The sequence below is a fragment of the Castor canadensis genome, chromosome 14 (assembly GCF_047511655.1).
Source record: "Castor canadensis chromosome 14, mCasCan1.hap1v2, whole genome shotgun sequence".
NCBI lineage: Eukaryota > Metazoa > Chordata > Mammalia > Rodentia > Castoridae > Castor > Castor canadensis.
The window spans coordinates 115,466,254-115,493,099 of NC_133399.1; the positions used below are offsets into that span (position 1 = coordinate 115,466,254).

The window sequence follows — 26,846 nt, forward strand, 5'->3', positions numbered from 1 at the left end:
GGGAGCTGGGTGGGCGCCCGTCCGGCCCCGCCCGGCCCACGGGCCCGCGTCCTGCAGGAGCCGCAGGCCGGCGTCCGCCCGCAGTCGGGAGCGGCGCGGACAGACGGACGGACGGTTCCACGCGCCAGCCATGTGGAAGCTGAGCCGGAGCCGGGTGCTTCTGGACGAGCCCCCCGAGGAGGAGGACAGCCTGCAGGGTCCGCTGCCCACGACCGCCGCCGCCCCGGCGCAGGTGAGTGGCCCCCAGGTGAGGGGAGGACAGGGCGCTGCGGCCGCTTGGGAGCCCGAGCCGGTCCCGGACTTGCGACGCGCGTGCGGGCCGCTCTGGGTCGGACTGGGCCCGGGTCCTCTGTTCCCCGGCCCCCCCGGGGGCCTTCCGATCATTTCGCTTCTAAGTCGGACACCAGGGCCCGGGCAGCTCCTAAGCCGGACCCCGAGACCAGAGGCGTCCATTCCCGGCGGGAAGCTCCGCGAAGCCCTGAATCATGGTGTCCCGTACCGCGTTCGTCCAGGCTAATGAGCAGTGGTGACCCCAGCAAAATGTCCACGGGCTGCCTAAGTATTTGCACAACACCTATCCCCTCCTTAAATCTTTGATTTTCTGGAGGAAGAGGAAGAAGGCAGAGACCTTGATCAGAAAACTGAAAGGCATTGGCTGGATAAGAGCAGAGGTATGTTTGGAATGTCTAGAATTTTTTAATTAAAAAGAATCCCAGGTGGATCCTGCGTGCAGACATACCTTCCCCTCCAGCGCTCCCTTTCATGTGCAGTGAAATTTAGGTTGCAAACCCAGCCCCCACCCCGCCCCTTTTTTTAGAGGAGCGTACAGTTCCTTCTTGAGCTGAATTTTTGGGGAGTATTAGGATCAGCGTCTTTCTTCTGAGAACTTGGAAATAGTTGTGATTGTTTCTCCCCCTGTTGGAGCAAAGGATCTTCTCTTAAGAATTGAAACTGTTTCTCCTCAAGACACTTCTTGTTGGAGCTGGGGTCATTCCCCAGGCACAGAAATTTTGGAGTTGGTTATCTTAAGCATTTATGTATGGTTACTTCTGAATTTGTATTTCAGTAGTGACTTTTTTTGATAGTGTTAGTGCTTACCTACTTTTTATATTTTAAGTCACAAAATTTTTTAGTTATCCTAAGTAGATGTTTTTTAAATGTAGTAATGAGAACTTGTGTTTGCAGAGTTAACTGAAAGTGTACCTAATGTTGGCTGAGACGAATTGTTTCCAGGTTAACTATTGAGCATTTAAATAGATCTCTCATGTGTTCTCTCATTTCTCCTCTAACGCCCCTCCCCTCTTTTCCTGTAAGTTTTCTTTCTGAAAAGTTTCTGACATCCTGAAAAGTTGCACACCCCCAGACCCTTCACCTAGATTCAGGCATTAGCCACACATTAATTACAGTTCTTTTTCTGATCTTCTGTTTACAAAATTGTCATCTATGCTTTTTTCATGTGTGGGTTTAAAACTTTTATTTTAATAGACTTTATTTTTTGGGTATCCAGTTTTAGATACTAAGGAAAGTTGAGAGGAAAGTACAGACACTTCCCATATTCTCCCTCTAGCCTCTCCACTGTCAATAACCCCACAGCACAAAACCTTTATTATAGTGGAGGAACCTACATACCACATCTGTATCACCACCCAAAGTCCACATGAGGCTTCACTCTTGGTGTGTGCTTTCTATGAGTTTCGATAAATGGATAATGACATGTGTCCATCATTAGGAATCATACAGACCAGTTTTGATGCCCTAAAAACTCCTCCACCTTTTCATCCCTCCGTCCCTCCAATTCCTGGCAGCCACTCATCTTTTTCTTGTCTTCAGTTTTGCCTTTGTCAGAGTGTCAAAGTGTAGTGTAGTCGGTAAGTTCAGTGCCATTCTCAACTCAGAAACTGGAGTTGATTATCTTTAAGAAATTACTTTTTTTTTTTAATTAAAAAAATTATCATCTTTACCTTTACTCATACGTGTAAACATTGTTTGGGCCACCTCCTTCCCTGCCCCCCACGAGAAATTACTTTTTGATGGTATAAATAGATATTTTCAGCCAATGATAAGTATTTAAGATTCCTTTGTCTTTTCCTGCATTTTCAGTGCTGAGTAGTATGCCACTTGTCAGAATGGACCACAGTTTGTTTATCCGGTCAGTTTCTAGAGGATATCTTGGTTGCTTCCAAGTTTTGACAATGTGAGGGAAGCTGCTGTAAACATCCAGTGTGAGCTTTTGTGTGGACATAAGTTTTCAGCTCACTTGGGTAGATAACAAGGATGTGCTCACTGGATTGTATGTCATTAGCTTTGTAAGAAACCCCAAACTGTCTTCCAGCATTTCCTGTCCCACCACCCATGGGTGAGGGCTCTCTTTGCTCTATGTCCCCTCCAGCACTTGGTGTCTGGGTTTCAGCTATCCTGATAGATGTGGCATAGTACCTCACTGTTGTTTTAATTCGCCTCTCCTCCATAAGATGGGAAGCTTATGTTCACATGGTCACTTGCCTCCTGAAGTAAGGTATCTTAAAGGTTTTGCCCCTTTTTAATTTGATGTGTTATTGCTCAGTTTTCAGAGTTCTTTATATATTTTGGATATTGTTCTTTTATCAGAGTGTCTGTGGCTTGTTTTCTAATTCTTTTATCAGTGTCTTTTGCAGAGCAGAAGTTTTTAATTTCAACAAAATCCCAGTTATCAGTTACTGCTTTCGAAGATCATGCTTGCAGTGATGTATTCAAACCCACGGTCATGTGGGTTTTCTCTTATTGTCTTCTAATAGTGAGTTTTGACTGTGATTTTTGTTACTTTATTAAGGATGGATATATATTTGATGTGTTCAAAACACTTGCTATAGAAAAAGAGAGAGCCTGTTGGCTTGATGGCACATGCCTATGATCCCTACACTCCAGAGGGTGAGGCAGGAGGATTGCAAGTTTGAAGCCAGCTTGGGCTGCATAACAAAACCCTATCTCAGAAAAAAAAAAATCGCCATGTGTGGTAGCTCAAGCTTGTAATCCTAGCTACTTAGGAGGTGGAGATTGAGATTGATGTTCAAAACCAGCCCAGTCAAAAATTTAGTGAGACCCCATCTCATCCAATAAGCCAGACATTTTTGTTCACGTTTGTGATCCCAGCCATAGCTAGGAGGATTATGGTGTGAGGCTGGACCCAGGCAAAAACAGGAGACTGTACTTGAAAAACAAAGGAAAAAAAAAGTCTGGGGGCATAGCTCAAGTTGTAGAGCTCCTGCCTAGCAAGAGCAAGGTCTATTACCTCCTCTCACTCAGTCCCGCCCCCACTCCCTCCCCCCCACAAAAGAAAGAAAATTGGAAATATTTGTTAATTGTGACAGGTTCCCATTTCTTCAAGAACATTGATCTTTATACCAAACCTAACTTCTCTTAGAATTAAATTTTAAAATTTATGACAAGTCTACTATAAAACTGCTGCCTACAAAATTTTATTTAAAGTTGAGAGAAGAATCATTCAATGAGTGTTACATTTACTGTTATATTAGAAAGAAGTTCTCGAATCTGTTTCATTTGCAGCCTTCTGCCTTCCACCTCTGAACAGTGAGCCAGTGTTCGGAGTGTTGGCTCTAGAAAGGTTCACTGCATTCTCATACCATGCTGTCCACTTCCTTGAAAATCAGACCATTCACCTATCATTGTTTTAATTTTTTTTTAAAGAAAAAGTAGTTTAGTATTGAGTTCCAATAAGTTTGAAATGTGAGGGTGCTCAGAGTCACTCTGTGATTCAGGGACACATGACTGTTCCCAAAGCAGTTTTAACGTTGTAGAGTGAATTTCCCTGCTTCTCTTTAGACCATTGCTTATTTGGTTGTAAATATAGATCTACTTTATATTCAAATATAATAGTGTGGTTTATAAGGAGAGCCACTCACAATAATCAGCCAACAATGAGAGACAAGTTTTAATGTGTATAATGTTTACTTTAAAACATAAAGTTGCTAGATGGGTGTGGTGTAATCCTAGCTACTCCTGAGGCAGAGGCAGGAGGATCTCGTTTGAGGCTAGCCAGCAGACCCTGTCTCAAAAAACAACAAAAAACCCCACAGGGCTGGGAGTCAAGTGGTACAAAGCTTGCCTAGTAAGTGGGAGAACCTTGGGTTTAGTTAAGTTGCTAATGCATATGGTAAAAAAATTCTGGATGCTAAATGTGAGGCCATCACCTCTTCCCCTGTCCTAGGGGATAGGTTGTTACTTTTTCTTGTATGTCCATAGAACTTTTATGCAGATACATAATAGAGACATTTTTCTGTACCATATATTGTTCCCTCAATAACATGTCTCACGGAGCACTTCCTGCCCTAGCATTACCAGATAAGAATGACTGGTATTAAATGTTATTAAATGCATATGTCAAAATTTATTTGAGTCTCAAGGATTTTGAGGTTGCTAAGCCATTTCTTAAAATAGTGGCAAAACAAATGGAGAAGTACCCAACATTGACTACACAGCTCAGACAGGCATTTTTGCCTCTGAGCTGACTGCATAGGGATTTAGCTACCTTTAAATTAATGGCTTTACAAACAAACTGGGGAGCTTTGGATCCCCTTGTAGTATTAGTGTATGCTAATAAAAAAATAACCAGACCAAATAAAAAATCTTCATAAAAAGTCAGAAAAACAGAACTTTTCAAAGGCCTAGACATACTTTATAGGCATGGTAAAAAATAAATAACAAAAATAGGGACTATTTCAGGTATTTTAAAATCAGACCTGGGAAGAGCAAGGGGCTATATTATTGCATACACCATCCTTTCTAGGGGCTGCATGGCTGGGCTGAAGTTGCTTTTTGCTGGTGTGTGCTTGGGACCGGAGGGAGTTGTAAACTAGGAAGTCAGTGGTCTTTTGAAGGGATGGTACAGTGGGAAGAGCCAGACCTTTATGGTAGGATGTGCCTTTGTCCTCCCTGCAGTTCCACCTCTAGCTAACGTTTTGTTAATGTTTTACATGAGTTCTTTCCAAAAACAGAAGCAAATATGCACCTTTGCTGTGCAGAAACCAGCATGCTGGATATTCTTCAGGTGGTTCCTTCCACACAGCAGTGAGTTGTAGGTCTGTCCTTGTCAACACACAGCTTCCGCATTCTTGCATGTGTATTTGTGTGTGTTTAGGTGTCGTCTTAGTCCATTGGGGTGACTGTAACAAAAGTGTGATAAGCTGATGGTTTTATACAACAAACATTTATTTCTCAGAGTTCTGGAGGCTACAAGTCCAAGGTCAGGGTGTCATAGATTCTGTTCCTGGTGAGGATCACTAACTTGCACACAGCTCCTTCATACTCTGTCCTCAGGTGAGGGAGAGAGAGCCCTGGCTTCTGATCCCATCATGAAGGTTCTGGTCAGGTCTGTAAGGTTTCTGTCCATGTACCATCCTGCTGGGGTTTGGGCCACCTGGATTGCAGTTCACAGCTCTGGAATCTTCCCAAACCAATGTAGTTCAGTGAGAGCTGTGGGTTCCTCTGCCTGCCAGGGCCCACAGAAACACTGACAGCATTGGCTAGGTAAACACTGTAGGGAGGGGTGATTAGGTTAAATGGTCTGTGACCCTCAGCCTCATGTATTGCCCTTGCAGTGCTCACTTACAATGCTAATTTTAAACCTTGAAGTTGAACCTGAGATTTAAAACCCTAAATGATAAGACTTCTGGTTCCTCTGGAGCTCAGGCAGCATGACTAGGAGATTGCCATTCTCCACTTGTCTTAGACCCTGCCACTCACCACTTGATTGGGACCGTGCTGTGGAATGGGGACACTCCTCCTCACCCTGCCTCCCCCAGGGGCACTTTGTACCGGAGGGCAGTCTCTGCAGCCTTCTGCCCTTCCTAGATCACTCGGGTGCTAGGTTGTGAGTGGACAAATGAGTGGTGCTGTGGGCTGCAGTCTTTGGAAAATCAGCCCAGATACTGATGCTCAGCGGTATTTTTCGTGTGGTATTTCAGAGTTAATTGAGATCAGATGGCCAGGGGAAATACTGTCTTCTGTCTGCTCTAGGCAGACCATCCGTGTTGTGTTCATTTTGCTGGCTCATTCATCTTGGTGCTGTATATAAGCAGGTAGACCTTAGCTTCTGCTCTGGGAGTCCTGCAGGAGCTGCCTGGGAGGTCTGTCTGCCCTCCCTTGGCTCTGTTTGAATAGGAAGAGAGAAGGTGCTTCTGAAGAGCAGGGGTATGGAATCTCAGGGCAGCCCTAGTCCACGTGGGAGAACAGGCCCAGGGCTCTTCATGTGAGCTGTTTAGTTAGTATTTTCTAAAGAAAGAAACCTGTGGTTCAGCTCTGCAATCCTGTTGCTGGGTATACAGTATCCTGTAGAAAGTGTGATTATCTAAGCTGACGTGGTAGTTGGTTCTAGTGGTCGAGGACTAGCCTGGATGATCTGACAGCTGATACCAGCTTGGTTCCAGGTAGCAGTCTGTACTAAGCAGTGATCCTTCACTGAAGGAGCTGCTCTGCTTGGAGTATCAAGTAGGAGCTGTGTGGTGCCTGCCCTGGCTAGAGCCCAGCAGAAAGTGCCTGACGTCTGTCAGGACAAAGTCTCATGGTGGCCCTGGAGAGCAGCTGCCTCTCCTTATTCCTGGAGTCCATGTTTGCAATTCCAGGATTGGTATAGTGCTCACATGGTCCTTTGCAAATGTGCAGAGTAGCAAAACTTCATCACCCATTGTGGTCCTTCCCAGCTGGGGCTGTGAGGTGACACTCGGCTGCTCGCTTTGTTTCTCACACTGTAAACAAGTGTCATCCTGGTGGGCTCCTTAGTGCTGAGTTTCTTGGAGCTTTGTGATTTCTGTTAGTGATTTTGCTGTTTGAAGTGGCCTTGGCCCTGGTGCTTCCTGATTCTCCAGGCTGTGACATGGCTGGTGGGGACATGTGTCACACAGCAGTCGGCTGTCAGTGTGGTGTTAATGAATACATAGTAAATGAGATGTATTTAAACAGAACTGTAGTGTGGGCTGCCAAATACGGAGACCTGAGGTCCACAGAGACCAAGAATCCATTGTTTCCTAATTGAGGGTTCCTGGCCCCTTTGTACAACATAACTGCCTCAAATGATGAGGCTCAACTGCATTTTACAACTGAGGAAAGCAGAGAAATGAAATAACTACGGTTATACGGCCACTAACGGGAATTTGAATTTAGGTTTCTCTGAGTTTATATTCTTTTCTCTGTCAATTTCTCTTACCTTACAGATTATGATGAGTTTGTGACAAATTGTCTTCCTCATTTTGCAAATACTCTTTTTTATACTAAAAATGACTAGAGTTCAACAATCAGAAAATCATTATAAAATGGTGTTTTAAGACAAACCTCATAATATACTTTTTTGTGTGTGGTGCTTGGAATCGAACTCAGGACCTTTTGCATGCTAGGCCAATGCTCTATCCACGCTGGAGCTGCAGTAATGTGTTCGAGTCTGCATTAATGACTGTTTTGACAGGCTTGTGTGGGAGAAGCAGTTGTCTGGAGACTTAAGCGATGGACAGCACTAGAGCACAGGAAGAAGAAAGACGGCTGTGCGTCTCCCACCCTTCCGCTCTGTACTTCTCTCCTCCTTGATTACTGGAGGAAGGGCAGGGGGACGTTAAGCTGTCTCTCCAGTACAGTTACTGTAGGAAGGAAGTGGGAGCAGGAAGGCCAGGGGGCTGCAAACTGCCCACATTAGCTGGCATAGGAAACTCATGCAGGGAGGGCAGGAATGCCCACTGAGGAAGCACAGACTTCATTTTCAGGTAAATACTGAAGAGGTTTAATCATGTCACCTATCTGAGGAAGAGGGATAGAGAGAGGCAACAAAGGTCCCAATGGAGGAACTCCTGTGAGAAGTAACAACATGACTTTAGATAGATCAACACCTGTCAGGGCAGGTAGGAAGAGGTGAGTGAGCTTGCCAGAGGCAGCTAAGAGGGCTGGTGTCTTTGGATGAGGATCAGGGCCTGAAGAGCAGCTGCCTGTAGGTTTAAAGCTGGTGACCAGGGTAGAGATGTCCCTCACCATCACGGGCAGCCGCAGGGCCATCTGGCTTTGGGGCAATATCTGCCCTCCAGATTTGAGGAGCCAGGTGGGCTGTAGGTGAGAAGGCTTACATGCTTATCATCTATGGGGGGGACTCAGCTCCATTCAGAACTTAGAATTTGGTTGATAAATGATGGGAACCAGGAGAGGATGTGGACAGCATGGTGTTGACAGGCCACCAGCTGATTGTCAACCTAGACCAGGAAGTAGGTCTAGGTCCCAGCCATGGCACTCACTTTGTGACTTGGGGCAAGCAAGTTCTGATTCCCTGTGAAGTGAGCATTTTAGAGCAGAGTTAGCAAGCTTTCATTGACTGGGTCTCCATACTTGCTGCCATGCCATCCCCCCTCTGCAGTCCCAATGGGGAAGCAGCACACACAACCTGTGAGAAGGGCTGGGCTGGCCTGGGGCCATTGCTGACTCATAGTTTAAAGTATCTTTGACATCTCTTCTACCTCTAAGGTAAGTTAATTCATTAGATTTTATGGTGCAGAATTTATTGTGATTTAGGGTCAGAAATAAATAGCATTGTCATGAGCTCATTTTTATTCCTCCTGAGCTGAGCTGCCATTTTATTAACAAGAGCATATTTGCATGGCTTAAACTGCTTTCACAGAAATCATCCTATTTGGTCCCTTTACCTCATTCCGTGAAGGAATGAGTAATGACTGTGTAGTCAAGGAGAAGATGGTAAGGACAGCGTGTGACCATATTTATCATCACTGTGTGATAGTCATCACCTTACAGAGCCTGGGGCTAAGGCTGCCCTTGTGAGAGACACTGCCAGCTTTCAGCAGCAGGCTGACATGGCACTCAGCTGCCTGACTAGAGACAGCAATTCCTGATCTCCTTTGCACAGCAGTGGCACTGTGGTTACATCTGGCTGTTGCATGTGAGCAGAGCCAAGTCTCATTCCTTCCTGGAAGGGCTTGCTGTCACTTGTCAATAGGCTAGCAGCTTTGGTGGGCTATCTTTGACCCTATAGATAAAAGCAGTGTGCAAAGTTGGAGTGGGACATCGTTGACATTTGCTTGCCCTTCTGAACTTAAAAATACATGCTCTGTCTTTGTTGTGTTGTTCTGTTACAGCTATAAGCTTTATTATGACAGTGCTATTGTTATACAATAACCCCCCATAGCTTTCTATTTGTCATGGTGCTACTGGAGTCCTGGCCTAGTTACTTAAACTTTAAAATAATATCTGATATAATTTAATGTTTCCTTGTGACTATTTAAATCTCTTTTTAGACTTTATTGCCCCAAATATTTGGATGTAGCTAATACCAAGATTGTTGACTAAAGATGAGCAATACTTTTAAAAAGCAAGGTTGTTTTAGAATGGTGTTGTTTTATATTTTATTTATTTATCTATTCTGTTTATTTATTTGCCAGAACTGAAGTTTGAACTCATCTAGGGCCTTAAACTTGCTAAGCAGGCATTCAACCACTTGAGCCACACTTTCAGCCCAGAGTGATGGTGTTTTAAAAACAAAAGAAGTATTTTCCCATAGTATAATTTAAACTCATTTTTTTTGATGTGGCAACAAGAAATTTTATAGGGGAAAGACAATATATAACTGTGATTAAAGATGATATCCTTACACTTTTTCATTTTTCTCAGAGAAGACAATGTATCCCTAGGTGTGGCTTTTATTGACACCAACCAGTTCTCCAGTACCACCTGGCTGTCCTGCAGTTTGATTCTGATCTGACACTTATTGCCCAGAATTAATAGAGACCCCACAGATTTGGGACTCAGCCCCACATGACTGCAAGCACTTATGATGCAAGTAGGCATCCATAATTCTGTAGTTCTCCGTAATTCTGTGTCACTCCTATAAGACGAGTGATGGCAGCAAGTCAGTGTCTGTTGTGCACAGACAGACATGCACTTAAAATGATACACAGTCCAAGAAGCCCGTATGAGAACTCCAGAAACCAGTTAAGAAGTCATAGTACCTGCTTTTCTGTCCATACAGGTTGTGTCAGAGAAATATCATAGGAGATGAGGCAGACTCAAAGTCAAGAACAACTGCACTATCGCTTCTTGGCCTTTTGGCTAAGATCAAGTGTGGTATCTGTTCTTATCAGTTTAATATCTGATACGTCCTCTATCTGAGGACAGTATGTTAAATGGATTTTTAGAACGGGGAGATGGAATAGGAGCTTGCTCCGTCCACTCCATGCATCGACCTGGTATTGCAGTAACTCCAGGAATGGTACATACACACACAAAGAACAACTGCACTGAAGTTGGGGAAAGGGTCTGTTTCATGTCACCTCCAGGAACGGTGCACACACACAAAGAACAACTGCACTGAAGTTGGGGAAAGGGTCTGTTTCATGTCACCTGTAGTAAACCTTTTAGCTGGTGCTGCTTGGCACAGTTGGGACAAGATTCCAAACTTCAGCTTCTCCACTGGATGGAAAGAAGAATGAAAGTCCAATGTTCTGGTTTTCTGATGACTGCCTGACAGGTGGGTTTCAATCTCTCCTGACTCAGTGTTGACCAGGAACTGGCATATTTGGATGCCTGGGAGCCACTGATGGGAAAAAAGAGAGCTCAGTTTTGTTTTTTTTTTTCAAATCCTTGAGTGCCACAGGTGGAAGCTGGAACAACCCAAGCACCTGTTTCATGGGTTAGCCCTCAGGTGGGAATAAGGAACATAAAGTGCACCCACCATTCTACCTTTTCAGGGGACTGTTCAGGTACTGGTTTCTGTCTTGACTGACTCAAAGCAGTGATGGAACCAGTATACTTGGGATGCCTGAGGACCTCTGGGAATAGATGAGAGCTCAGTATCTTCTTTCAGTGCCAGAAACCTGCACTGCCACAGAAAGACATCAGAGGGAGCAAGAGAATACAACGTGCTGAAAAGAGACCCAGCAAGCCTTTCAAATTAAGAAATTACATTCAAGCCCAGAAGAAAAGAAGCATCCCCAGAGACTTGAGAGGGCCCACATTCTCTGGCCAAACTCAGTATTGAAAGTCTTCCCCTCTACTAAGTCAGTCCATAAAGACTGATATGTGGCTGTTTTTCAAATGACCAACTTCTGGCCAAAATTAACAGGGCACATGAAGAAATAGGGAAACATGGTTCAGTCAGTGGAACAAAACAAGTCTCCAGGAAGACCATAGAGAAAGAGTGGTTATGATGTAGTGACAGTATCCAAAACAGTCATATAAGAGAAGCTTAATGCAATGCAAGTGGACAGAAATGGTCAACGAAACGAAACCAAGAAAATGATGCATGTACACAATGAAACAAACTACAGAAATGAACCAATAAAATCTGGGCTGAAGAGTAACTGAATTTAAAAATTCACTGCAGGAATTCAAAAGCAGATCCGGTCAATCAGAGGAAAGAAACAGTGAAGTCAACAGATGGAAAACCAAAAAAGGATGGGGAATGCTAAGATTGCTAAGATGTTTCTGGTACACCATCAAGTGGACCAGTGTATGCTTTATGGATCCCCTAAAGGAGAAAAGAGACGTCAGAGACCTTATTTGAATAACATACCCAAATGTTTTCAGTATGAGGAAAGCATCCAACTTCAAGAAGCTCAAAGGAGTCCAACTAGTATGAAATTAAAAAAAAAAAAACCCACACGAAGACAGATTATAATCAAATTGTTAAAAGGCAAAGACAGAATTTTAAAAACAAGAGAAAAGAAATTTTTTATATGAGGGAGGTCCCATAAGATATTTAGCAGAGTTTTTGGCAGCAAACATTATAGGCCAGAAGGAAGAGGGATGATATATTCAAAATGCGGAAAGAAAAAAGCTGTACCAATTAAGGTAGATGGCAACACTGTCTTTCAGAATTGAAGAAATAAAGACCTTCCCAGGTGTACAAATGCTGATGGACGTCACCAGCACTAACTGGCCTCACAGGAAATGCTGAAAGGAGCCTTTGGAGATGAAATGAAAGGGTTCTAGACAGCAGCATGGAAGTGCACAGATGTGAGGTGCACAGGACATGACTTCCTTAAGTAATGGAAGTGTACAGATGTAAGGCAGGACACTGACTGCCGTAATAGTGGTGAATAAGCCACTCTCAGTTCAAGCAAAAGAACTGTAAGCATAAACCTACAGTGATGGGTACAAATATAAAATATGTGGTTTTTGTTCTGTGTTTTTATGGAGCTGGGAATCAAAGCCAGGGCTTTGTACTTGCCAGGCAAGCAGTCTGCCCTCAGCCTTAAAGTAATTTTAGTAACACAGAGGAAATAAAGGAGTAGTCCTGAAAGAGTTAAGATTATCAGTTAGAAATAAAGTGTTGTAATTACACGATTTTGTTTTGTAATCCTATGGTAATCACAGAGAAATACCTAGAGAGGATGCATAGAAGAAAATGAGAAACAAGTCAAAACATGTCACTATAAAAAAAAATCAATGAAATACACAGGAAGGTAGCCAGAGAGGAAAAGAGGCATGAAATAACTATAACACACAGAACACAGTTAGCAGTATGTTGGTAGTGGCAATAGTAAGTCCTATCAGCCATTATTTTGTTTTATTTTGTTTTATTTCATTTTATTTTATTTTAGTGGTACCAGGGTTTGAACTCAGGGTTTAGGCAGGCACTCTATTGCTTGAGCTATGCCTCTAGCCCTCAGAAATTATTTTTAATGTAAACGTATTAAACTACCCAAATACTTAGTGGCTGAGTGGACAAAACCAAACCAAAACAAAAACAATTAAGATCCAATTATATACTGTCTATAAGATGCTCACATTAGACATAAGGACACACATAGGTCAAAAATTAAAATCTGGGGAAAGGTTTTTTTTCCATGAAAAAAAAGCATAAGTGTCCATACTTATGTCACACAAAAGGAAAAACTCACAAGCTATGAAAAAGGAATTATATAATGATAAAAGTGTCAATTTACCAGGAAGATACAACAATTATATGTGCACCTAGCAATACTCAAATATATGAGACAAACATTAAAAGAATTGGAGTGAGAAATAGACCCTAGCACAGTACAGGAGATCGTATGATCTTATACATAGAAAATTCAATATGTGCCACAAGAATGATAAAACTAGTGAACAAATTTAGCAAAGCTATGAAATACCAAATCAGTTGTGCTTTTGTATACTAAAAATGAACTGTCTTTCAAAGGAAATTAGGAAAATAATCCCACTTGCAATCATGAACAAGAACAAAACACTGAATAATAAACTTAGCAAAGGAGGTAAGGTGAAAACTCACACAGAACATTCCTGAAAGAAATTTAGGAAGGGGCAGAAGGAAAGACATTCTCTATGTTCATGGACTGAGAGACTTAATAATGTCTTTAAAAGTCCATATATCCAAAGTGAGCTACAGATCTAATACAGTCCCTACCAAAATCCCTAAGTCATTTTTTGAGCAGAAATAGAAAAAAAAGAAAAATCCTAAAATCTGTATGGAATTCCAGAGAATCCTAAATAGCCAAAACAATTTTGAGAAAGTAAAAACAAAGTTGGAAGCCTCCTTCCTGACTTAAAAATATATTGATTCACTTCAGTGATCAAGACAGTATGATATTGTAGACATAGAGAATGATGGAACAGTGTAGGGTCAGAAGTGAAGCCTCAGCTGCACAACAGGCCTGGGCTCCACCACAGAGAGAAGATGGTCTTTTTGGTAAATAATGCTAGAAAAACTGGTATCACATGCAAAAGAATAAAGTTAGAACCTTACCTTACACCATGCACATAATCAAGTCAAAATGATTAAAGACCTAAATGTAAGAACAAAACTATAAATTCCTGAAAGAAAGTCAGGAGAAGCTTTAGGGTATTGGACTTGGCAGTGCTGTGTTGGTTTTACCCTGAAAACCCAAGCAGAAACAGAAGCAGGAGCACATTAAAGGGTCAGCAAGTGTGGGCAACCTTTGGAATGGGGAAACACGTCCCACCGGCTCCCTGAGGGAGTTAGGTGCGTCTGCTTGGTGAGCTCCTTCCTTCCAGCCTTTGAGCAGGGGTCTGGAGTGAGAGGAAGTGAAATCCCTGGGTGTGTGGATCTGTCTACACCACTCCCACAGCATTCTGTGTGCTTTCTTTTTTAAATAGCCATTCAACCACAAAAGATGATAATGAAGTGGTTTTTAATATGTTCACTGGTGTGTGCAGCCACTCAGCTTTAGAATATGTTTGTGACCTTCTGAAGGGACACCATACCTCACAGGTGACAGTTAAGTCCCTGAGTCTCCTCCCCAGCACCCTGATCTTGGAGGAAGGACTTCAGTCTCCCACCACTGAGTGTGATGTCAGCTGTGGGATTCTCCTGATGCTCAGTATCAGCTTGGGACTTGAGTGGTTTTGTCATGAAAGGGTGGTGAGAGGGGCATGTGACTTTTGGTTTTCATTCTCTTGACATGGTGCACTGATTGGTTTCCAGTTGTTGAAACAACCTTGCATTCCTGGGGTAAATCCCACTTGACCATGGTGCATGACTCTATTTACTTTTTTATTTTTGATTTCAGTTTACTAGCATTCTGTTGAGGATTTTTTTTTTTTTGGTCTACATTCACACAAGGTATTGTGTATCGTGATGCCTTTTGTAGGCGTTTGTGAAGAATTGCTGTTAGTACTTATGTAAATACTTGGTAGAATTCAGTGGAGAACACATCTGGCCTGAGTTTTCTTTTTGGACGGTCTCTTCTCTTGTTATAGCCTCTTCATGTTTCTGTTCTTGAGTTGGTTTTGGTAGTTTGTGTTTTTGTAGAAATTTGTCTTATTGCATCTAACCAAGTTATCTAATTTCTTGATGTGCAATTGTTCATAGTATTGCTGTATTACTTCATTTCCATAAAGTCAACAGTAATAACGCGCCTTCATTTCTTACTGCTTCTAGTGATATGGGCCTTCTTTCTTGGTCAGTCTAACTAAAGATATGTCAATTTGCTTGATCTTTATTTATTCCTTTATTTCAAAACAGTCTTGCTATGGTCCTTTTGCCTCATAGCCTGAGTAGCTGGGACCACAGGTGCACACCACCAGCCCAGTTTATCTGTTGATCTTTTGAAAAAATGAAATTTTGGTCTTGTTGATTTCTGCAGTGTTACTCTCCACTAGGTAGTTTCTACTGGAAACTTTGTTTTTTTCTTCCCTTCTACCTGCTTGAGGGCTCATTTGTTCTTTTTCCAGTGTTTTGAGGTAGAAACTCAGGTTACTAATTTGAGATCTTTCTTCTCTCAGTAGGTATTCGCAGCTGTATTTTCCCCCCGCAGGCATCAAAGACTGCTGTGCCTCTGTCACTGCTACTTCTGAATCATCTTGTAAAGAGCTGAGTTGGGGATCAGCCCTGTTGCTGTGTGTGTACAGCTGAGGTGGGATTCAGCCCTGCTCCTGTGTATTTGAGTTGGGTTCAACCCCGTTCTTGTGCATACAGAGCTGTGTTGGGGTTTAGCCCCAGTCCTGTGTGTGCAGAGCTGTGTTGGGGTTCAGTCCTGATCCTGTGTGTGTCAAGCTATGTTGGGGTTGGTCTGTTCCTATGCACGTAGAGCTGTGTTAGGCATCGGCCCTGCTCCTGTGTGCTTTTCGAAGGGCTTGCTGGATTGACGGAAGATGTGTGTTCTTTATTTCTTCTTTTGTTTTGCGTGTGCATCTTCCCTTTCAAGTTCATCTTACAATAACAACATTAAATACTATGACTTATAAACATAAGCCACTTTTGGTCTGCATTTTGATATGTTTCTTTGGGCATTTTTATTTAACTTGGAATTCTTTGACTTTGATGTATAATACAATTAGGTTTGTGTAACCAATTCTTCATAGTAGTATAATAGCAAACACTTAAAATTTCAGTGAAATTGGTACCTAGCTTTCTTTCATAGGAACCAAGAATCAAACTTAGGTTTTTGGGGGAGCACCGGTTGTGACTTCTGTCTTGGACTGGTGTCTAAGTTGCTTAAGGACACCAAAGAAGGACCACAGTGTGCTTTTTGTTTTTGCTCGTTGCTGTGTGTGGTGACTCCTGTCATTACCTTTTTCTTTCCTACCTCTGTAGCTCTAACTTCTGTTCACTGCTTCCCCTGCTTGGCGTTTCTGGAGTGGGCATGAGCCTGGCCTTGCATGGAGCAGGAAGGCCAGTGTGGCTGGAACAACATGTGCACCTTCCCCTCTGCCGTGCCTGGGCCGGGATGTGAATGGTTCTGTTCTAGGTCTGGTCAAGTTTCTATCCTCACCCTATGGGTGAGTCACACAGAAGTATCAAGTGAAGAAAGCACATCTGTTTAGAAAGCTACACACAAGCAAAACCTCAATGCAGCATTAAGATGAATGTGTGAAAAACTAAGGCAAGCCAAGGCCACAGAACGAAGAGCCCTTGGGTGGTCACCTCCTTTGCTGCCTTACTCTGTTGTGCAGGGCTCCTGTGTGTCAGAGCAGCAGAACGTGGGTCTCAGGGACCTGGAACTCTGGACTGTAGGGAACCCTGGGCTCCTGCATGCTGGTCTGTGCTGTGTTCTTGCAAGGGTTTTGTGGAGCTGGGGTCTATTGGTGAGAGCTTGCAACCCTTTTCCCTCTGCTGTTGATGCTGCTGCGTAGGGTCTTCCCTTTCCTAAGCTCCACTGGTCAGCACAGCTGCTGTCCCATGTAGGTTCTGGGCTCCTGTTCTCTCTGCCTCTGCCTTAATTGGCACCACCTACCCCTCCTGCTTTCTCAAACCCCTGCTTCTTCCAGCAGTTTCAATTTATTAAGCCCAGGAAAGTGGATCCTTGTCCTCCCCCCCAGTTTTATCTTCTACTGAAGTCAGACAGACTTGTTTCTGTAATGCTTCATCACAAGATGAACCACTCAAAGTGAGTGAGCCTGTGATGCTGGCCTTGCCCTGGTCTGGCGATAGGCACAGGGGCCGTGGTGCGCAGCTCCCTCCCACTCCTCCGTCCCCTTGCCTCAAAACATAGCTGCTCAGTCTCTTCTCCGATGTCTTCTCCAGCTGTAAGGCTTGCAGGGCTTCCCATTGCTGCCCAGCCTGCCTGGTTTATGCTTACTGCCTGCCACCAAATGTGACTGCCTTTTCTTGCCTGTGTTTCATGTGGTGACTGGGCAGACTTGTCCAAAGTAAAGGATCAAGCAAATGGAGGTTTATTTCTTGCCTGTGGCACAGTCCTCATGGCTGTTACAGGCCTGTGGTGGCAGGAGGCCCTGGCTCCTTCCATCGTGCCTGCCAAGCAAGTGGTCCTGGCAGCCTCACAGGAGGAAAAGCACTTCTAAGATTGGATGTAGTTACCAGGCCACTGCACCTGTGAGGACAGCTGGGAACTGTAGGCTGGGGCGGAGCCCAGAAGGAGAGCAGCCTGTCCTGCTGCTGTGGTCATCTCCATGGTCATCTCCATGTTCAGAGTGGTCTCTGTGCTATTAAGGAGTGACTGGGATGAAGGGGGAGCTGCTGTCTTCTCATCCTCTGCTCTGCTTCCTTACGGTGGCCTGGTTGTGCTCTCTCTGCTTGGCTCTGATCTTCATCCCTCCATTTCACTGTTTTTTTTGCTGATCACTGTCTTGTGAAGCAATTTCCACTTTCTTCCCATATTAGAAACAAGGAAAATTATGTGTCCTCAAGTGTTTGAATCTGCTTCTTCTGCCTCAGGGGAGAATGGAAAGACCCATGATGGGATGTTTGTGTGGGAAGGGGAGAAGACAAAGAGTCTACTAGGGCAGCATCCAGAAGCTGGTTATGGTAGGCATTTCTCCTGCCTTCACCAGATGGCTCTGGCTCCTGGGAAGCCCTGCCCCACTGCAGACGGACTGGGGTCCTGGGCAGCTCCGCGAGACATCCATTCAACGCTGGGTGTGGCTTTGTGTGTCTTGTGACTGCCTCCAGCCTGCTCCTACTCCAGGCACCTGTAGATACCTTCTGAAATGTGCGTTACTAACTTGAGGCTGCTTACACCTGCGTTTGTTGTCTGCTCAGGTAGGTTTTTGTTAGCTTGTACATTCCTTGTGCAGTGACTGAGGCGGGTGTTCAGGGGCTGTACAGGAGGGGGAGAGTGGTGATGAGTGTTACATGTTAGGTTCACTTTCCTTCCCCTCCAGCCTGGTGCTTTGGGTTTTAATTGGCAAAAATGTGAATTCTGTTTTTTCATTGGGATTATTTTTCCAATTTCTTAAAAACAGAAGACACATTTCAAGTATTTCAGTGGTGTACAAAACCAACATTCATCCTTGCAACAGACCTCTCCCGTCCCTGAATTTCAGGAGGCCAGCAAAATGAACTGGTTATTGAAATGGATTTAGTGCCTCATGACCGAGGAGTATGAGGTTTTTGGAGAGCAGTTAAGGTACTTACAGAATTAATGCTTTTTTGGTGCTGTGCATGCCTGCTGAACAAAGGAAAACGTGTACAGGGAAGGCCGTACTGCCGTTTCAGGTATGCAGCCAATGCTGTGGATTTTGACTTTAGATCAACTGTTGAACGTATGCTTGTTTTCATCAGGTATGCAAATTGTGTTATAGTGTGTATTGGTCACATAAATTGAATATTAAGTCATTGTTTATGAAAGGCTAATTTTTATTTCTGTGAAATACTTAAAAATTTTGGAATGTGAAATAAGTTTCACCCACTACCTATAGTTACCATTAACTAACAGCAGTTGGCCTTTTAGTTTCCATAGGTTTACATTAGGACACAAATAGAATGACAGGGCAGGAAGATGCCCGTTAGCTCAGATTGTGAGCTGGCAGTTTGGCAATCTGTCTTGGGTGGTGGCTTCTCCTGGCACTGTGAGGACTGGTTGATTTAGGCAGTGGGCTGATGGTGTGTTGACCCAGGGTCAGTGGCAGAGCCTTCTGGATGCCGTGCAAGCGGATCCTTGAAGTTGAGAGGAACCCTCGCCTTTTCTGTGTCTGTCTCCCACTACCCCTCCTCACTGCAGACTGGTCTGCACCTGTTACACAAGAGGAAGAAAACCAAAGGAAAGGAGGAAAACACACCAGTGCCACATGTGGGCCAATGCGATCAAGGAAGGCAGTGGGGCCTTCTCCAGGCTTGTCTTCTGTTGTGTTGGGACAATAGGAGTTACTGGAGCACTCGTTGAGTCACATAGCCAGGCTCCTGACAGGGAGCAGAGCCCTGGCAGGACTGGAAGCCAGCTTCCTAAATGACAGGCGAGGGTACCTTTAAGCCCTTAGCTCTGGGGCAGAGCCATGGAGCAAGAGGTCTTAAGAGTTTTATATTCTCTTTTTACAGTGTTTATAGGCACTGTAAAAAATTGGCCGCTTAGCTGGGTGCTAGTGGCTCACACTTGTAATTCTAGCTCCTTGAATGGCTGGGATTGGGAGATCGAAGTTTGAGGACAGCCCAGGCAAAAATTTCGTGAGGTCACATCAACCAATCGCTAGCTAAGTGCAGTGGTGTACACCTGTCACCCCAGCTACATGGGAGGTTGAGATTAGGAAGATTGCATTTCCAGGCCAGTACTGGCAAGAAAGTTCTCAAGATTCAACAGAAAAAGCTGGGTGTGGTGGTGCACACCTGTCGTCACAGCTACAGTGGAGAGAGGGGGAGAAAGCATAAACTAAGAGGATTGTGGTCCAGGCCAACCCAGGCAAAAAGCGAAACCCTATCTTAAAAAGTAACCAGAGCAAAATGGGCTGGAGGCTTGGCTCAAGTGGTAGAGCCCCTACCCAGCAAGTGTGAAGTCTTGACTTCAAACCCCAGTACCACCACCACCAAAAAAAAGTGGGTCCTATAGGCTTGCCATGTTAGCATGCATATCTTGTCCTCCCAGACTAGGATGAGGGCTCATGGTCAGAAGACACTTCTGTTTTGCCCATTTTTCTACTGTGGTTTTAATTTTTTTTATTGTTTTATGAAAGTTTTCTTACTGAGAACATTAGATTTTTATCATTATATGTTGTAATATTTCCTAGTATTTTGCTTGTTCTTATTTTTCAAATTTAACCATAGAGTTTATAACTTAAAAACCAGGCTGCCCCCCATTCCCACTTCTTTCCAGGAGCTGTCCCATGGAGCATCTCAAAGGCGTCTCTCCAGGTTTGTAATGTCATGTTTCCAAGTCGTTTTCATTTCACCATTTTAGGCTAAAAGTTCTGTCAGTAGACAAAATTGCAACTGATTTGGCTGTAGATCCTGCTGGCTTCATTTGTAGTTCATGAGTGGAGCCACCTCCTTGTAGAATAGAATGAGCTGAGGGCAAAGCCAGTGTGGGCTTTGTGAGGCGGCAGATGTAGGAGTAGGGTTAGTTAAGTTAGAGCAGGTTAGAGCAGAGGAGACATGTATTATGCTGAACCTGGCCTGCTGAGGTCCTGGGCGTCATCTACCCTGATGCAGATGGCCTATTGACCTGAGGCCCTGGGCAGGCACTCAGTGCAGACCTACAGCCCTCTCAGTCCTGTTAATAATTCTGTAGAAAGAAATTTCTCTGGAGTCCACACACGGCATGTAGTCTGCTCCTCCTGCTTGGAGGTTTTGGATAAATGTTTTCTGAGGAGGCTGAACCCTGTGAGTTACAAATGTGGCTGTCATTTTTGTCATTTTTCCTTTTTACATGGTACAGAATTCTGAATCCAGTAGACCTGTTCCACTTGGCCCCCTCCCCAGGAGAAGTTCACTGCCACTTTGCATAGGCTTCCCTCTGTTCGCCCTGTGCCTTCACCAGCACCACGGGTGGTGTGGGTTTCAGAGAAACTTCTGTTCTGACTCCGTGCTGCCTCGGTGCTCACAACACAACACATCTGCCTTTAACCACCAGCCATCCTCATGCTTCTTGTGAAACTTGAAACATTTATGCTGCATCTCTGCCCTGAGATCTCCTGTGGTCTTCATCATTCACATTCTTCCCTCTTGCTGCTCTGTATGTGTGGTCCTGACCTGACCTACTTGCTGTCTGGTCAGTCATATCTTACCTCCTGTGTCTCCATCATCGCCTCCTGCCCACTGCCGCCTGTGTGGCTCTGGGAGGGCCCTTTCCGTCCTTCCCGACCTGTTCTGGTTTCCAGAGCTAGCCCAGGGTAAACTGGGCTTTGAGGTAGGAGGGAGAAGATGGCAGGGTCTGGGAGGGGTGATGGCACCCTCAGTGCCATCTGGCTCTTGAAGTTTGGATGTGAGTGTCTCAACTGGTGCCATAGCTGGAAATGACTGCCTTTCTTCTGTGTGTTCAGAGGACCAAGAGAGTGTCTACCATCTCTTTCTGCTGTTGGCCCGATGAGGACTGTGCTGAGCACTATGATTCCTACCATATTTCCAGATGATAGCCCAGGATCTACACTGTCTGACTGAGAGGAGGCATATACACGTGGACGTTAAAATGAGTCCCTTGCCTTTGACTCCCAGGCCCCTGGTTCACCTTCCTGAGATACTGTGGGCACAGGAGGTGTCAGCAGCTGTGGAGAACACACCTCTCACTTGTGCACGCACCACTGTGCACACATGGAATGGGGAGACAGACTGTTGGCACCTGCTCTATTGGCATCTTGTGATGGTTTCATATCAGAACACACAATCTTGTGTTTTAGGTCCTCGACTGGCCATGTTTGAGATCCTAGACACAGTAGTGTGTGTGTGTGCATCTGTCTGTCTCTCTCTCTCTCTCTCTCTCACACACACACACACACACACACACACTCACTGATGTCCTAGGCACAGTGTGGTATGTATCAGGGTGTCTGGTAACCCCTCTTGGTGGACAGGAGGAACTGCGGACAGCAGCCCCTCCTGTTTGGGGTCTGGTCCTACCTCCCAGCCCCGCTCTGTGAGGTCAGTTGTTGGATCACACTGCTCTGAGGCCCTTTCTTCTCACGTTCAGAACTGGACAAAGTCTCATGAGAACTTTCCCTGAAGCCCGATACGCTAGTCTGATAAAGAAGGCTTTGGATTTTGTTTCACAGCTGACCCAGATGTCTGAATTTCTCCAGAATGACCAGTTTCTCAATAACTTGAGTGTTTAAATGGAAGATTATCTGAGTCCCAAATTCAGAATGGTTCACAGTCATCTCCCTGCCTCCTGGGGCTTTGTGATAACCTGTGGCCTGGATGTTGGCCCCACAGTGGGGGCTCATTTTGAGGAAGAACCAGGAAGCTGCCAGCTCATAGTGGCACCCAGGAGATCCTCTGGGGAGCTTGGTTCTACTCCTACCAGGTCATCTTAGTGCCTTTTGTAAACATGTTTCAGAACACACCTCATCCCTGCCTTGCAGCTAGAAGGCTTGTTCTACGTCTTGTGCAGAAAAGTTCTGGAGTTGTGTCTAGCTGTGTTGAGGCAAGGCCTTAGGCTGTGTGTAGCTCCATATGTCTGCACTCCCCTCTTGGTCATTCATGTCTGGAAGCACAGTGTGCCAGTAACTACAGGACCACGGTGTTCTTAAGCGGGTTGTACATATGGTAAGCCCCTCAATCCAAGACCCCTAGCACATGCCTTGAAACTGCAGGTGGCACCAAACTCTATGTGAACTATTTCTTTTCTGTCCATGAACACCTTGATAACGTTTAATGTACAGGATAGGCACCATAAGAGATTGACAACAACTGTTACAACAATTTCTCTGATAAATTGTCAGCATCACTACTCTTGCACTTCAGGGCTATTAAGTAAAACAAAGGTTACCTGGAGACAAACCGTACCACACCAAAACAGTCAGTCTGATAATTGAGTGGCTAATGGGTGGGAGGTGCATGTAGTGAGGATACGCTGGGAAAAGGGGTGGTCCATGTCCCTGGTAGGATGGATTGAAACAGCATGAGGTACCATCTGGCGTGGCTCTCACTCCCAGTGATACATACCTGATGCTGTGGCTATGGTAGGAGGATTGTGCTTCCTAATAAAAAGTTGAAATTCGTGGTTTAATGATTTTTTTCCCTTGACCCGCAAACTTAAGTACCTTTAAAAAATATATAAGCCAGGCACTGGTGGCTCACACCTATAATCTGCTAGCTATTTAGGAGTTAGAGATCAAGAGGATCTTGGTTTGAGGCCAGTCGGGCAAATAGTTCTCAAGACCCTATCTTGAAAAAGCCCATCACCAAAAAGGGCTGGTGGAGTGGCGTAAGGTGTAGTTCAAACCCTAGTTGGTGTAAAAAAAAAAATGTATACATAAGCTGGCATGGTGGTTTGGGAGGCTGAGGCAGGAGAATCACAAGTTTGAGGACAGTTTGGGCAACTTAGCAAGACCCTGTCTCAAAAAGTAAATAGGGTTAGGGATCCATCACTGGGCATGGGTAGGCCATGGTGGAACTGGCTGACTGGAGTGCTGTCTGTCCTGTGGATGGTTCTGCTCATGTGGTTCAGTTCCGAGGGACTGAGTATGCATTTCTTTGTCTCATCATGGAAATGGTGATCTCACCTATCATTCAGTCTTGACATAGTTGTTTTTGCTCTGGCTGTTTGCACCTGACGCCCTGTGGGATAGGCTGTGCTGGGTAGCTTGGGGCCTCAGGGCGGGAGGAATTCACCCTGGGTGGATGAGACCCTCACACCTGCTTCATGTGGAGAGTTACCACTGGAAGCTGATTTCATAGCTGAGGAAAATAGGAGAAAGAAAACACATGATATTTATCTTGGTCTTTGAGCAGCTCTGGGAATGTTGTTAAAAACATTGATGTCATTATGGTGAGGCTGAGTTGATGGGGGTCAGTGCAGGGCACTGGAGGGGTCTTGGGGCTTGTCTGTGCCCTTGGTGCCAACCCCTGATGCTGGGTCTGTCTCTGCATGCTTGTGACTGGACACATGGCTTCACCTCGCCAACAGAGTCAGACGCACTGGTCAGTGCTGATTTCCTTCTCAGCATCTCTTAGGTTTTCTCCACCTCGAAAAACAAAAGAATCGCCAAAACAGGACAGTTTTCCACCATCTGTGCTGGAACTTGTTTCTTGTTTCTGTGGCCTCCCCTTCTGGGCCCCATACCATCAGTCTTGGTTTTTGGTTATCTCCATCTCTAGTTTTGAAGAAAATTTTGCCCTGCTTCCAAAGAGGTGTTTGTAGTTTTTACTCCTTTCCCAAAGAGTGGCTGCAGGGAGGAGCCCTTGAAGGGGAGAATGTTGGTGGGTCATAAGGTGGGCAGCTTACACTGATTCCATGAAACCTGCCTGCCTCAGGGCCTCTTGGACCCTCAGGGTGTTTCATCTGTGGGCTGCTCCCTGAGTGAGTAGATGGAGAGCCCTGTGAAGGAGAGGCATGTGGGCTTGTTGAGTTTGTCCAGTATCATTGGGTGCAGCAGGTTGAACCATGGTGGCCTGTCAGGGACACTGTGATGGCTTGGGCTGAGCATCTGGTGGTAAGAAGGACAGGGACCACTGCCTCAGAACTCCTTCTGCCTTTGTGTGCAGGATCACACACCCAGGGGCAGCCTGTTGAGTGGGTCACACCTTGGCGCAGCTCTGTCAGGGTTGTAGGAACACTGTGGGGGTCAGTGCCAGTCACACACCTGAGGGGGATTCACAGCTCACAGGATGCCGCATCCGAGGGGTAGGGTCACCTGGAGACCCTGAATTATGGGCTGCTCTGAGGGGTGGAGGGTAAGGCAAGCTGGATGCTCCCAGCAGCAGTAAGAATGGACAGTTCTGTAAGTGGAAGTGGCAGCTGGCGATTGGGTGGGGTTTGTTAAGCTCGGGTGTGGAATTTCCACCCAACAGTGGTGCGCAAAACCCAGGAGACAGAGCAGCTTCAGCTCAGCAGGGGTGGAGGCTTGGGTGCATCTCGTTACAGCGAGAGTAAACAGTGAGGGAGGAGGAGCCCCCATGGTTCTCAGAAACGCCAGGTGAATGTGGAGAGTTCAGGCCGTGTATTCTTGGCTCAAGTGGGGACAAGCAGGTACTGGCATGTGGTCTGGAGAACAGTGTTGCAGGTGCTTTTCTGGTGGTGTTTTCATTGCTATTGTGTTGTGTGACTTCAGTGTTCTCTGGATCAGCAGCTGAGTCCACACCTGGCTTTGAGGGAGTTGTCCTACCTAGAGGCCGACAAGGGGAGACCCTTTTTAGCTTTGCATAAGTTCCTCTCTGTGGTTGACAATATTCACTGAATGAACGAATGTGCAGATTTCATGGGGTTGGGGTGGGAGTGGACACACTGCCAGTATCCCTTGCTAGGATGTGTCTTGCTCCTGTCTGCTAGGAGCGCTCAGCACCTTAGCTCATGGGGTGCTCAAGGGTCTGAACAAGCTTTAACTACTCTCAGACATTTAGAGCACTTCCATTGGTTCAGTTTCAGAATTGATGACGCACCAGAAGTACTTCCAGTGGCTGGTGTTCAACCTTTCATTGTCACTGGGGGCTGTGCATGCTGCAGGTGTACCCTAACCTGGGGAAAACATCAGTCAGAAGTTCTGGCACTCACTTCTCTTGCCTCCTAAATCTAACAAAATGTATAAATTTAATGAGCTCTGACAAGTCCTCCAACCTGAGCAGATTTGACATCACACAGGACGCACCAGCAAACTGTCCTGGTGTGAACAGCTTGCTGCTGGTGGTGGTGGGGCACTGAAGAATGGGGGTGTGGGAACACAGGAGCACATCTTTCTTGGACTTGAGGAAGTCTGTGAAAAATCATGAACAAGGTTTTCTGAATGTTCAAACACTGATATGAGTGGGTGGAGAAAAGCCAAGAGAATACAGGAGTCAGAGCAGACCTCTGCAACAGTGTCCCAGTGTGGCCTGACCTTCTGCTATGCACTCTGTGAATGATGCCTGCTACACGCTGCAGACCTGTAGGCATCAGGGGCTTCGGGAAGGTTTGTCCCGCAGAAGGGCTTCTGTGGGCACTGGGCAGGCTGACAGGAACAGTGAGCTCTGGCCCCTCTTGGCCATCTGTTCCAAACCTCAGAGTCTTACCATGTCCCCCAAGCTGTGACTGCGCTGGACGTCTGGATCTAGGGGGGACCACCACACATCCTTCTGGGCAGGCTTGCCACTGCTTACCATGTGTCTAGAAGTATTCCTCTTAGTACATTTTCCTCCTCAAGAATGTCTGTCTGAAGATCCTGAACTATGGAGTAATTTTACATCTTAATAATTTCAGCAGAAACAGCCCTGGGTGGTAGAGTTCAGTGACTGTTCGTTCCTGTTGGTTTTCATTCTAGGGTGGGACTGAGAATCACTGTTGGGTTGGTGGCAGTGTGCAGCCTGGATCTCTGGATGGTGGTGGTGCCATGGAGGGACAGAGGGTATAAGGGAGTCAGCCAGCCAGGGTCCAAAATGGTGGACACCACACTGCCCAGAAGACTGGGTCATATGTGCCTTTGCCCTGAGGCTGGCACTTGAGGCAGTGACTTGAGATCTCAGAGCTGCATCCTTGTGAGAGTCTCAGGGTCTGCTCTAAGGGTCTCTGTCCCAATATAGGGAGGTGCTGTAGGCTCCTCCTCAGTGCTGCACACATGGCAACTGTGTACTGTCCCCCAGCCTAGGTTGGTCACATTAGGACTCTGTTCCTGGTGAACACTGACTTCTGTGGGCCTGAAGAGCTGTGCAGTGTGCACATGAGCCTTTCTCAGGCTTGGAGTAATTTGTGTTGCTGGGTAGGTCCCTGTACGCACCTGGTGTGGTGGACTGGTACCTTATGCTGGGGTCTTTTGGCACCATGATCTTTGAAATTGGTGTTCTTGTGATCCTAACCCCAGCAAATTTGGTGTAGGGTCAGCTGGTGGAAGTACAGACCTCTGCCCAGAGTGAGGGCTTCAGTCTGACGTGACAGAGGGAGATCCATGGTCCCTGGTTCTCCCCAGGGCATCTTTGCATTTGTCCTTCAGTGCTGGTCCCTGGTCATCTCTCTCTCTCTTTTGTCATATAAAACTTTTAGTTTTATTTATTTTGATTTTAACAAATGTCAGGGAGAGAGCCTGAGGGAAAGGGTGAAGTCCATGGGGCAGGGCCC

The 26,846-nt window shown here is 45.5% G+C and overlaps 1 protein-coding gene and 1 non-coding gene across 2 annotated transcripts in view; both read left to right on the forward strand.

The window, feature by feature from the left end:
- Tdrp (testis development related protein) overlaps positions 1-26,846 on the forward strand; it is a 32,528-nt gene continuing 5,682 nt past the window's right edge. Inside the window, exon 1 of the mRNA XM_020180422.2 lies at positions 1-232. Within this exon, the coding sequence (XP_020036011.2) occupies positions 131-232 (102 nt within the window). The 5' untranslated portion in view covers positions 1-130. The remainder of the gene's footprint in view (positions 233-26,846) is intronic.
- On the forward strand, positions 10,067-10,257 carry LOC141416969 (U2 spliceosomal RNA). The gene has a single exon (XR_012441613.1). It is a non-coding gene; the product is annotated as a U2 spliceosomal RNA (small nuclear RNA).